Source organism: Apaloderma vittatum, unplaced genomic scaffold (assembly GCF_000703405.1).
Source record: "Apaloderma vittatum isolate BGI_N311 unplaced genomic scaffold, ASM70340v1 scaffold3039, whole genome shotgun sequence".
Taxonomy (NCBI): Eukaryota; Metazoa; Chordata; class Aves; order Trogoniformes; family Trogonidae; genus Apaloderma; species Apaloderma vittatum.
The window spans coordinates 21,751-34,779 of NW_009734453.1; the positions used below are offsets into that span (position 1 = coordinate 21,751).

Consider the following 13,029-nt stretch of genomic DNA (forward strand, 5'->3'; position numbering starts at 1 on the left):
TTATGAGCGAAAAAGACATTATTCCTTTTTTTGAATGTTTCCAACTTGCATTTTTAAGTGTGTCTTTTGTTTATATTCCCCTAATAACCATTTATTTTCCTCACCACGCCCGTTTTCTAATTTATTATAATTTTGCTAAAAGTGCTATTGCACAGGTGGTTTTGATGACTTGTTTTGGTTACCTGAGTTTGTGAGCTGTATAGCTTTATTTCAGACATTTTCTTAACACTCTTCACTTTATAAATGACATCACTTCACACATACCTCTTACAAAAAAACCAGACAGAGCCTACCAAATCCTGACATTCTTGTGCAGCAGCTTCCTTTGCTGTAAGAGGGTGCTGGGGATGGTGGAGCAGGGGTGAAACTGGGAAGAGCAGGTACCAAGCTGAAAATTCTACTAGTAGCAACCACACGTAGGTGAACTGGGCTGTGCTTAAATACAAACTAAACCAGAAGGGTGATCTGAGGCAGAGACTTGATGATCTCAGAGGTCTTTTCCAGGCTCAGCAATTCTGTGATTCTGTGAAAGGCACCGAGTGACATGGGAGAGACATGACCACGGGGAACTTTTTCTGGGTCCTTTTCGGGTAGGCTTGCCTGGTGTATGGTGGGACTATCTCCTTCGGTTCCCAGGGTGCTGAGTCCAGCTTAGAGGACAGTGGGCTTGTGCTGTGGGGGAGGAGATTCCCATTTTTTTTCTCCCAGCAGGCTGCATGAGGAGGTGAGAAGGCCTCCTCCTCTCCTGCAAGCACCTGGTCCTTGAAGACAACAGCGGCTGTGGCTACTTGTGCAAGGGTACCCTTGTAGAAATGAAGAATTGAATCAAGGGGACTAAATAGAACTAATAATTTTTGCTGAAATACAGATTGCAGTGCAGAGGAGCAGAATCTGATAGATGTGGAAGAGTAAGAGCTGGAGTTTGAGTATCAGAAGACAGAATACCCTTGCGTGTTGGCCAGCAGCACTGAAAAGAAGCTGCCAGAGCAGCCCAGCGAGCAGGGGGATATGTGCCACCACCTGCGCTGTTCTCTTTCCAAACCCACACCAGAACACTGCCCTGTCCTGCTCTCTGCCATCTCCCTGTGCCTTTTATGTTGCGTTCTGAGACTCCTTGTGTTTTCCTGGCAGCACCAGGTCAGAGGTATCCTGGGGTGTATTAGAAGGGGGATGGTTAGTAGATTGAGAGAGGTCCTTCTTCCCCTCTACTCTGCCCTGGTGAGGCCACATCTGGAATATTGTGTCCAGTTCTGGGCCCCTCAGCTCAAGAGAGACAGGGAACTGCTTGAGAGAGTCCAGCACAGAGCCACAAAGAGGATTAAGGGAGTGGAACATCTCCCTGATGAGGAAAGGCTGAGGGAGCTGGGTCCCTTTAGCTTGGAGGAGGCTGAGGGGTGACCTCGTTAATGTTTGTAAATATATAAAGAGGGAGTGTCAGGAGGATGGAGCCAGGCTCTTCTCAGTGGCAAACAATGATAGGACAAGGGGTAATGAAATCAAGCTGGAACACAAGAGGTTCCACTTACATTTGAGAAGAAACTTCTCAGTGAGAGTGACAGAGCCCTGGCACAGGCTGCCCAGGGAGGTTGTGGAGTCTCCTCTGGAGACATTCAAAACCCGCCTGGACGTGTTCCTGTGTAACATCATCTAGGTGTTCCTGCTCTGGCAGGGGGACTGGGCTAGATGATCTTCTGAGGTCCCTTCCAATCCCTAGCCTACTGTGATGCTGTGATCTTCCCTGGCCAAGTGTTTCTGAGCTGGACACAGATTCTTTCTTTCTCTCAGAATGGTCACAGGTGGATGACACCTCAGCAGCTCCAACAGGTTCGCTGGCAAGCTTCCTCCGAGACAGGCAAAGTGCTGAAAGAGCTCAAATTGGACAATTTTGCGGAATAAATAGATGCTGGCAGCAGTCTGCAGAGGAGCGCTTGTGGGCTGGCTGTGCCACCTCTCCTGCTGTGTTCAGCTCCTGAGCAGCAGTGAGGAGAAAGCAGCCTGAGCTGTTTAGTGGGTGAGTCACAATGCATCTTCTGGAAGCGTTACTTTCACCAGTGAGTGACCAGTTTATAATAAAAGCTTTTCAGATAGTGGTCTTTTAATTGATGGTTAAATGAAGCCTTTTATGTAAGAAACCTGCTGTGACTGGGATTAGCTGACATCACCCAAGCAGACCCGTCGCCAGCAGAGGGGCAACACCTGACACGTGCTCTTGTGGAAGGGAGCGTCTTTCTGTGCTGTGTTGGATTTGTGACTCTTGATTTTAGATTTAGATACTTTCTTTTTAGATTTGCTACTGTGCTTTTGGGAGGAAGGCATAGGGAACACACGTGCTGCCATCTCGTGCAGCTGCCTGTTGCTTTGGAGACTGAACTCACTGAGCTTGGACACCTCTTTGTAACTACCTCTGTATTTCTACAAACCCCAGACAGCACAATTTCACATTGAATGTTTTACCCCCTTGGCCAAGAGAAAATTCCTGACAAGGGAAAGCTTAAGTATTTGTGTCTCGGAGGGAAAAAAGGTCTTTGGAAAAATACTGTAAGTACAGTAAACTGGCTTGTTATTCACAGTTCATCTGTTACCCCTCTATTCTATGCTAGTTAGTGTCACGCTGTGAAACAGGCTGAAACCTCCCTGCCAGACCTTTAAAACTGAACTGAAATTTGAGTTGTGTCCTGCAAGAAAACAGAGCTGCTGCACACGCTGCTCTTTTATAAACAGCGCAGAATTTGCATGAAATGGGCTGCTGGTAGAGAAAAAGGATGCTGACGAGTGGAGAGATTAATTTGCCTTCCTCACAGATGTGCTTATCTTGGAGCAGCGCCCGGGGGAGTGTGACTGGATGGAAAAGCAGCACGTCAGAGCAGAAATAATGTCATGCAGCCCAATGGTTGCAGAAGATCCTGGCTCAGAGCTTGTCTGGGGAGTATAAAGCTGGCTGAAGGCACAAAAGTAGCGGCGAGCCGAGGAGCACACTGTGGGAGGCAAGAACGTCCTCCCGGCTCCTGCTGCTCACGCACCGGGTTCCTAGCCCCCAGGCTGAGCAAAAGGACGACATCTATCCCAGCACACGGCGTGAGCTCTGCTCTCTCACAAATGAGCTATTTCCAAACCGGAGGAGCAGAGCAGCATTTCAGAGATGTTGTCCTGTCTTCTCTGGCTCTCCTTCCCTGACTTGATTCACGCCTTTGCAACCCCAGGAAAGTTGCCCCTCAATGGGAGCCTGGAGAAGGCTTTTGAAATCCCGAACATCTCAGGTTTCTTTTCCTGGGATAACGACAGCCTGGCAGACTGGCAGAGCTTCGTGGACAGGAGCCGGTATGGGGCGGAATCACAGAGCATCACGGTGAAAGCCCTGCTCATCGCAGCGTACTCCTTCATCATTGTCTTCTCCCTCTTTGGCAACATCCTGGTCTGTCACGTTGTCATCAAGACCAAGCGCATGCACACCGCCACCAGCTTGTTCATTGTGAACCTGGCTGTAGCTGATATCATGATCACGCTCCTCAACACGCCTTTTACACTGGTAAGACTGGGGCAGAGAGGCCATAAAGTCATCACAGTTATTTTGGTGGCCTTTTCTCCTTTATGCCACTATAGGCAGTGCATGGATGTTCTGCAGATACCTGTCCAGCCCAAATTGCAGCGACTGGAGTTGCCTTTGGAAAACTCCACATTTCTTTTTCGTCTCTAGTTACTGTTACCTAGTTGACGGTCTGAAATTGCCCATTTGTTTAAAGTGGCCCTGATAGTACTTGAACAATAATAACCTCACAGTGATTACGTAGTTCTTTATTGTATCTGGTCTTTTTTTTTCCTTCCCCTCTCTGAAGTATTTCCAAGGAAGTACTATGAAGCTCTTGAAAAAAAACTATTAATGCTCACCATCATTTTGCAAGCTGTGTTGAAAAGCTGTAGTTTGCTTTGAAGTAAGATAGGGCAGATGAGTCAGCCTGATCCTGTAAGGAGGGCTTGAAAGGGAAGAACAAGTGTATTGACTCAGTAGTTAGGCTGCAGAAGGATACACTGTGAATAAAGCGTAACTAACGTCTTTGGTACCATGCTGCTTTAGCATCCTGGAGGATACTGCTGGGCCACTAAGTAGCATTAACCTACACCTTCAGGGTTCAGAAGCTAGAAAATTATACAAAGAACCTGCTATGTCAAAAATAACTTTTATATAGCACAAGGAATTATGTGGCAAAGGCGTCTCAGATATCTACAAGCATGTGGAGGCGTGGGGGCACGCGTAAAGCTAATGGTATTCTGGTTTTAGGCTCGTTTTGTGAACAGTACGTGGATATTTGGGAAGGGGATGTGCCATGTCAGTAGGTTTGCACAGTACTGCTCGCTCCACGTCTCTGCCTTGACCCTCACAGCCATCGCGGTGGACAGGCACCAGGTGAGAGCTCCCTGAGGCGGTCAGATGGAAAGCTGGGGAGCGCATAATTAAAATAAGAAGGAAGGATGATCCTGTGTCCTTTCCTTCTCGGCTCCCAGATTAAGGTAAGACGCATGAGGAGCTGACAGAGAAGGGAGCAGTTCTTGCTGTCTGATGGAAATAATACTTTCAAGCCCGCAGAAAGGTGGGAGACGGGAGATGTCCATTGCCTTGCCATCACTTCCAGCTGGGGAACAGGAGCTTTTCTGTGGTAGATAATCCAGTACCTCTCCAACACAGAGAAAGTCTAAGATTCTGATAGGAATTCGTGTGGGCAGCTCTCCTCTGGGGTGGTTTGTCCAGCACCATGGAGGTAGGGACATCCCACTTAGCTTCCACAGCTGAAGTCTCCCTTTGCTCTGGGATGTCTCACCCCTTGGTACCCTGGCTGCTGGAGAGCTAACTGTAGCCCACTGGTGTTTGTCACAGAGCTGTGGCTTGCTGTTGATAATGGGCTCAAACATGGGGACAGTCAGGCATTATCAGTTTGCAGTCACCCGACTGCCACGCAAAACAGTTGACATTTGTCAATGTCTGCTAGAAAGCTTCTAATTTCCAGAAAACGCGCTGGCTGTCAGAAGCAGCCCTGGGTTAAAACACAAACCCACACTTCTTTGAGTCACCAATAATCAAGAGCCTGAGATTATTTTCTCCTCTTTTTTTTCTTTTTTTTTTTTTTTTTTATACTAAGTAAATTGAACCTGGAAATGAACATGTGTGCAAGATTCCCAGTTTTCCTTAGACACAAATACTGGAATGCAAGGGTAGGACTGGGATGTGACCTTACCCATTTCCATGGAGAAAAAAAATCAGGCTTTTGCATACAGTTTACAGTCAATGGGAGCTGAGAAAAGACTGTATTTTTTGCATGCTGGGTTTCCACATAAAGCAATAGATTTAAAGATGGAAGATAATATGAAAAAATGGTAGAATTATTTCTCAAGATGTCATAAGACTGAATATTGGTTTATTTTGCACAGGTTATAATGCACCCTCTGAAACCTCGCATATCTACTGTGAAAGGTGTCATCTACATCTCTGTAATCTGGATCATGGCAACTTGTTTTTCTCTACCACATGCTATCTATCAAAAACTCTTTACCTTTGAATACAGGTAAGGATGTGCTTTGCCTTCCTTCACAGTCTCCCTGCAGGCCAAACTCTCAGTGGTCACACTTTGGCATCTTCTACTGGAAGCCCTGAGCGTATTTGAGTTCCTGTCCTTGTTCCCGTTTTTAAGTATTTTATCCATCTTTATTCTGTCACACTAATCACATGAAATAGGCTAAGAAGTTAGAGGATTCAGCCTGGACCCTCTCTCTCTATACATGCCTTTTATACAATGTACCAATCTGACCTGTCTGGGCAGACCAGAAATGGGGAAAAACCTACAAGCTAATGGGTTTTAATCTACCCTTTAGCACTGGGAAAGCAAGAAATCTGCCTCAGCTGCTTGTTCCATAAAATGCTGTAATGAGCCTTGATATTTGGAAAATGCTTTAATGAGGGAAAGGTCCTCAATATGTGCAGAGACTGCTTCTGTTTGCCAAAGGATGGAGAATAAAAATCAGCTTCTGTGCAGCTGAAGATTTTATGATTGATGAAATTCATAATATTATTACAAGGTCATGGATGCCCGCAAGAAAATATCACCGCATATGCTCACAAGCTGCCCGATGGCTCAAATCCTTGGACAGCAGGGCTCTGCTTAACCGTCACACATGTGTAAATGAAGCGTCTGCCTCCAGGCTTTATGGCAGGACCCCTCTCCCACCCACCGTTTGGTCCCGATGTGTTGCCTGATCTAGTCGACAGGTGGCGTCCCTGGCAGCAGGGAGGCTGGATTAAAATGATCTCTAAGGTCCCTTCCAGCTTAGGCCATTCCATGATTCTATGATTCCTCCCTGTTTCTCATGTTCTTCTCCCCCAGTGCCCACCCATATGTGCTCTCACCCCGTGTCTGGTATCTCCGCTTGCAGTGAGGAGGTCACCCGGTGCCTTTGTCTGCCCGATTTCCCAGAGCCTGCTGACCTCTTTTGGAAGTATCTCGACTTAGCAACCTTTGTTTTACTCTATGTTCTGCCCCTTCTGATCATCTCTGCTGCCTACATGACAGTGGCCAAGAAACTCTGGCTGCGCAATGCCATCGGGGATGTCACCACTGAGCAGTACTTTGCCCTTCGCAAAAAGAACAGGAAGACCATAAAGATGCTGATGCTTGTTGTCATCCTCTTTGCAGTCTGCTGGTTCCCCTTGAATTGCTACGTCGTCCTCCTCTCCAGCCAGACCATCCACACCAACAATGCTCTGTACTTTGCCTTTCACTGGTTCGCAATGAGCAGCACCTGCTACAACCCCTTCATCTACTGCTGGCTCAACGACAGCTTCCGATCAGAACTGAAGGCTTTGCTGAACATGTGCAGAAAATCTCCTGGGCCCACAGAACAGAGGCTTCCTGCCACGGTCCCATCCTACCGACTGGCATGGCCGGAAAATGGCAACCTCAGGCGGTTGCAAGCCTCCCATGTCCTTCCGTCAGCCTCCAACATCCAGTCAGGAAAGACAGACATCTCTGCAGTCGAGCCGATAGTAGCTGTGAGCTAAACGGCAGCCCCAGGAAATCTATAAACACCACACATAGATTTGGCTAGAGCTAAAGTAGTGGGAAGATGTGAAGCCCTGGCCCACTTTGGGACAGCGCAACCGCACGTGATAAAAGCAAGAAAGAGGGTCTGCAGGAGGTGCAGGTATGAAAGAGAGGCATGTTTGATGCAGGCTGATCCCCCTAAAGGGGAGAAAGCAAACTCTTCCCGGGAGGGAGCTCTCCTTGTCTTTGCCAAGTTGACTTTGGATCACCCGGCAGGACGGGATTCTCTGCGCGTATGTTGCTATTCTCTGCATGACTAAGTCTCTTGGACTATGTGTGTTTTGCTGGTACTTAAATGTTAAAGCAACAGTCTAATCACATCAGGCCTCCCTCCACCTTTTCTAAGTCTCTTTGCAGCAACATGGAAATGGTCGAGATGTAGACCTTTAGGATGCTGGCTTAGATCTGGTACAACTGGGTAAGCAGGAATCCCTTCTGAACTGGGGTCTGAAAAGTCAAGAACTATTCAGGATGAATGAACAGATGTATTTCACAAATCCACCTTTTTTGTGGAAATAAACTCAGAGAAATGGAGGGTAAGGTGGACATTGATGAATCGAGGAGTCCCTTACACTGCAGGCACATTTTCTAAGTTAGCCTTGAAGAAATATAGATGCCTATTCTTTGCATAAGTAGATGGTGAATGCCTGTTAGCTCAGCATCTGCTACCTGTGCTAAATCACACAGAATTTTTCTTTCCTAAGAGAAAGTCACAAATATTCAGAAAGATTTTCCTCAATCAGAGAACTAAACCACCAAAAGCTACTCTGGAGAACGTTGGATGTACCACCCATGGCTGATCCTGTAGAACATCTGGGTACTTCTCAGATTGGACATTTGGGACATTTCATCCCAACCAAGATGTTAGCTCTCTGGAATCAGTTCATAAATGAACTGCTTTAGGAGAACAGATGATATCTCTGATAGCAAGTAATAAAAGTGGAACGTTCTTTTGATGATTGCACAATTTTGGTGGATTTAAAGATGAGATATGTCCTTAGGGTCACTAAAAAAATTCATGTGACTGCAGCTGTCTGAAGTAGTTTGCAGAACTTAATGTTCTTAGCAGAACAAAATCTGATTTTGAATAACGAAAAAAATGGGCATTCAAAAAACTGTACCTTTCATTGAGCAGAAAAGCAATAGTTCTCCCTGTGCTGTGGAAATTAGCTTGAATGTCACACCAGGATGCTCCATTCCACATTCAACTTGCAGCAGCCAGCAGTGAAGTGAAAAAAATCTTCTTTTTATAAATGACTATAAATGGAATAAAAAAAATAAAAGAAAGAGAAACTGGCTTTCCCAGCATCCTGTAATAAACTTACACTTCTGAAATAATTTTAAGCCTTGTGCAGGTCTTTCACACCTGAGTATTTAAAGAGACTGAAACACCTACCATGCCTTGCAGCTCGCCTGTCCTTTAACAAGGTGTTACCAGTCTCTTGCTTTGAATCCAGTGCTGTTTTATTACTCCTTATCAAGGCCCCATAAGTCGGAGTGCTTTGTACCACTGATATGTAGGATCAAACCTTCCCTACCCCCTGCTTTGACCCCTTAAACCAAGTCCCATTTCCTGCCTGAATATTTGCAACATGTCAGCTCTGGTCAGGCAGCTGGACTAGATTGTTGTAGGTCCCTTCCAATTGAAATTGTTCTGTCCTAGTCTAGTCTAGTCTAGTCTAGCCTACTGGAGAAGCCAAATGTACAGAGCCCGTGAACCATGCTGGCCAGCCCAGTGACAGCAGATCCCGACTCTTTACCAGCAAATAAATCTTTGGCAATGCTGGGTACCTAAAACCCCTAATACTACACTTCAAAGAAGAAAGCAGTGATAGCGTATTTTTAGAACCACAGTAACCTCAGACATACTCTGTACTGGTGTAAAGCAGACCTATTCCCTGATTTCAGCTGGGCAAGATCTGACCCACATAGTCAGTATGAAAAGATTTAAATTAACATGGCAGAGCAAGGACCTCAGGGCATTTCTGCTCTACAAGAGAGAGGGGTTTGGTAGTGTTGGAAAACCCTCTTCATGAGAGTTTGGGAAGTTAGCCCATCCTTTCTAAAATGCTCTTGTGCATCCCCAGCAACAAGATTGATCAGACACTGAAGGGCCTAAAACTTTGTGGGCAAAAAGTCTCTGTTTCCCTGCCAGAGGAGGACAGGCTGCCGTGACACAGACTGTCCTCCTGTTGGGGTGAAGGAAGAGCAATGGTGCAGGTGATGTGCTGTGACCTTGTAGCCATCATCCTGTCAGCACGCCACAAGTCTTCTGCTCATAGCTTTACCCAAGCACAGCTCTCTGGCCTGGGGAAAGTGTATTCCCCAGAGTTCACCAGTTGAGTGCTATCAGTAGTGTCCTTGGCTGTCAGCGTAGATCACTCTTCTAAACCTGGTTCAGCTGTTTCCTCTGGAGCTTTTCACAGCCATGACTCTGGAGCAGACTGTAAACACAGCAGAGAGGTGTCTCCTGGGTACCGAAGAGCAGTTGAGGCACTGAGCAGCTGCTTGTTGCAGGAGAACCACGTAGTCCTGAGCACAGGAGGTTTTTTTGAAAAATGAATTGCTTTTAGAGAATGCATCGCCTGGCACATGAATAAGGGAGCTCGATTAAGGTCATATAGGTAGATTTATTGTTGGCACCTCCAGAACTTTGAGTAGTGTTTTTTCTATTCAAAAGTGAAATTTGTATTGACAATACTGTCTCCTTACTTTTCTAGTTCCTTGAAAAATATCATAATAGGCCTGTGAAAATTAACTTACAAATTCTATGAATTCATGAATGTTAATTCTCTAACTGTGTTCCTAGTGATTTATTCATTTCCTCTGTGCAGAATTAGGCAGAGACCTTCAAAGGGAACAAAGATAATGCCAGGTTATACTTGGCAGCTTGTGCTATTCTACATAGCACTCAGGGGAAAACAAATCTTTAAAGCCTTTCCTATACTTGTTGATATCAGATGAGGTTTTTATCTTCCAGCTTTCATCCCCTCCCTCTAAAAATCTCTCCCTTGAGGCTCTTGTCCTTAAGCCTGTGGTCCATGGCACCACTTGTGGCACTTTCTAGCATCACTGCTGTGAAGATAAAATGTACCCTCAGTCCAGGACTTTGCAAGAAAAGCCTTTTCTAACCATTTAAGACAAATTGTCACTTTAAAAATTAATTTGGTGGCTTCTTTTTAATGTCCTTTATGAAGAGCTGTCTTCCACTCAGACCTCTTCCAACTTTCCCTTGCAGATGCCGTTTTCGAAGCCTCTAAGCCTTCTAAGATTAATCGTTATGAAAAATCACTAAACTGCCTGTAGATCAGTTGCTTCTACACTGGTTTTGACTGATGAAATATAAACTCCATCTGAAATTCCCCTGTAAAAAACACGACAGCGAAGGAAGGGGGAGGGAATTGCTTGCGGACGCTGCCTTTCCTCGGAATCCCAGTGGCACCAGCTGGAGTCAGTGCCAACCATCCAGTGGTCACTCAGTGTTGGTGTCTTATGTGTCACTTCCAGTGTGTCGCAAAAGCATATCTAGTCACGGTGGTGACTGGAGGTACAATGTGTGACGCCTGTACAACAGCTCTATAACTTTCCTAGCTGAAATGCTGCCGTTATCCTCAGACCCTAGAGTGAGATGGACAGAACCACAAGTCTGTTCCCCGTAACCCCATGACCCCCTGCCCTATGTCTGGCCAGAGGAGAGGAGGGGGGCAATGACTCGCCAAGACCTATGAATGAGTGGTTTTGTCTGAGAAGCCCCTGGTGCTGGTGCAGCTACTGGATTAGCCACGTGTTGCCCTTTTGCTGTGTTTTGCTGCGTACACCGTTAGTGTCTGGGGCCTTGGGATTTCCTGGGCTGGAAAAAAAACCCAACAGTTTGTGTGCCTGGAGTGTAGATACAGTAACTGTGAGATGGTAGAGACAGGACAAGAAAACTGGAAAAGATTTATTATTGAGAGTAATATATAATTTATTGTTTATTTCTATAATAACTTATTTTTATCTCTATGACACCCTGTTTGCTTGCTACCAAACATTTATACCTTCTCTAGTATACCCCATGCTGGGGTCCAACCATGTCTCCTGCAGCTGCAGTGTTTGGAAGGCAAGTACAAGTAGAGCAGGAGAGTGTGTTGAAGCTTGGCCGTGAGGCAGCCTTGGTGGTGCAGCAGCAGAGGTCACGACACCGGTGACCCTTTGCAAACCATGGGTCACAAATATGAAGCACACTACCCCAGCGAGCCTGCATAGCTGATAAATATGGATGTACAAATGGAGAGGAAGGAAGTCCCAGCCCTGGTATAAAATGGCTGTTTGGTACAGGAGGTGTTAACACAACGTGATGAAGTAGATGGGGCTGGAGCAGCCTCCTGGATGTCAACTGGGTTGTGGTTGTGTTGTAGAGATAGGGATGCACAGGCATTTCTGATTTAGCATGTGGCTGGATAGATGTGGACTTACTGGGTACAGATGACTGGGTGACCTCCTGTGGAGAGGCTGTGAAGGGGTCATTCTCCTCCGCAGAAGCAGCTCCTACCACAGGCTGAACCTCTGAGCTTCTTCTCATGCAGCCTTTGTCCATATCTTGTTCTAGTGAAAATGCAGCTGATGCTGTGATTTTTATACCAGCACTTTGCTTACAGAGTCTTAACAGGTAGGAGAAATATCTTAAAAAAGGTCTTCTAGTAGAAAAGTGGCTAAAAAATGCAAAGGAGAGGAGTTAATTGCCGTCATTTCAGGACTGAGAAAGAGGTATGATAACTAAGCATTTGAATCAGGAAAGACAAATATGAATATTAAAAAGGACTCTCAGGGCATTTTAAATCTAAATTTAATGCTGAACAAGATGTTCTGTTAAGTAATAACCACCTTTGTGGTTTTGCCACTTGGAAGCAGAGAAGTGTGGGATTTTCAAAAGCATAAAAACTGATTTAGAAACCCAAATGCCACTAATTCTCAGCCACTTCAGCTTAGAATAAGCAAATATCTTCTCAAGAGATGCCGCAAGAATTGGCACGGGGACCAATACTATTTAATGTCTTCACCAATGATATAGACAGTGGGATCAAGTGCACTCTCAGCAAGTTTGCAGATGACACCAAGCTGAGTGGTGCGGTTGATTCACTTGCAGGATGGGATACCATCAAGATGAACCCTGACAAGTTTGAGGAGTAGGCACATGTGAACCTCATGAAGTTCAATATGGCCAAGTGTAAAGTCCTGCACCTGGGTTGGGGCAATCCCCAGTGATGAATGAGTTGAGAGCAGCCCTGCAGAGAAGGACTTGGGGGTACCAGTGGATGTAAAATTGGACATGAGCTGGGAATGTGAACTTGCAGCCCAAAAAGCCAACTGCATCCTGGGCTACATAAAAAGAAAGATGTCCAGAAAATCAGGGGAGGTGTTTCACACCCTCTACTCTGCTCTGGTGAGATCCCACCTACAGTGCTGTGTTCAGCTCTGGGCCCCCCAGCCCAAGAAAGACATGGAGCTGTTGGGGTGAGTCCAGAGAAGGGCCACAAAGATGATCAGGGGACTGGAACATCCCTCCTGTGAATAAAGGCTGAGAGAGCTGGGGTTGCTCAGCCTGGGGAAGAGAAGGCTCCAGGGACACCTTATAGTGGCCTTCTAGGGCCTGAATGAGGCTTATAAGAAACACTGAGGGAGACTCTTTGTCAGGGCCTGTGGTGACAGGACAAAGAGCAATGCTTTTAAATGGAAAAGGGGTTGATTTAGATTCGGCATGAGGAGAACAATTTTTACAATGAAGGTGGTGAGACACTGGGCTGGGTTGCCCAAAGAAACTGTGGATGCCCTCTCCCTGGATGTGTTCAAGGCCAAGCTGGATGCAACTTTGAGCAACCTGGTCTAGTGGGAGGTATTCCTGCCTATGGCGGGGGGGGGGGACTAGATGAGGCGGGGAGTTGGAACTAGATGATCTTCAAGG

At 46.1% G+C, this 13,029-nt stretch overlaps 1 protein-coding gene across 1 annotated transcript; it reads left to right on the plus strand.

Moving 5' to 3' along the window:
• The first annotated feature begins 3,132 nt into the window (after positions 1–3,132).
• On the plus strand, positions 3,133–7,055 carry GPR83 (G protein-coupled receptor 83). Its single transcript, XM_009876256.1, has 4 exons — positions 3,133–3,526; positions 4,277–4,402; positions 5,422–5,555; positions 6,421–7,055. The coding sequence occupies exons 1-4, from the start codon at positions 3,140–3,142 to the stop codon at positions 7,043–7,045; spliced, it is 1,272 nt and encodes a 423-aa protein (XP_009874558.1). The 5' UTR covers positions 3,133–3,139; the 3' UTR covers positions 7,046–7,055.
• The last annotated feature ends 5,974 nt before the right edge of the window (positions 7,056–13,029 follow it).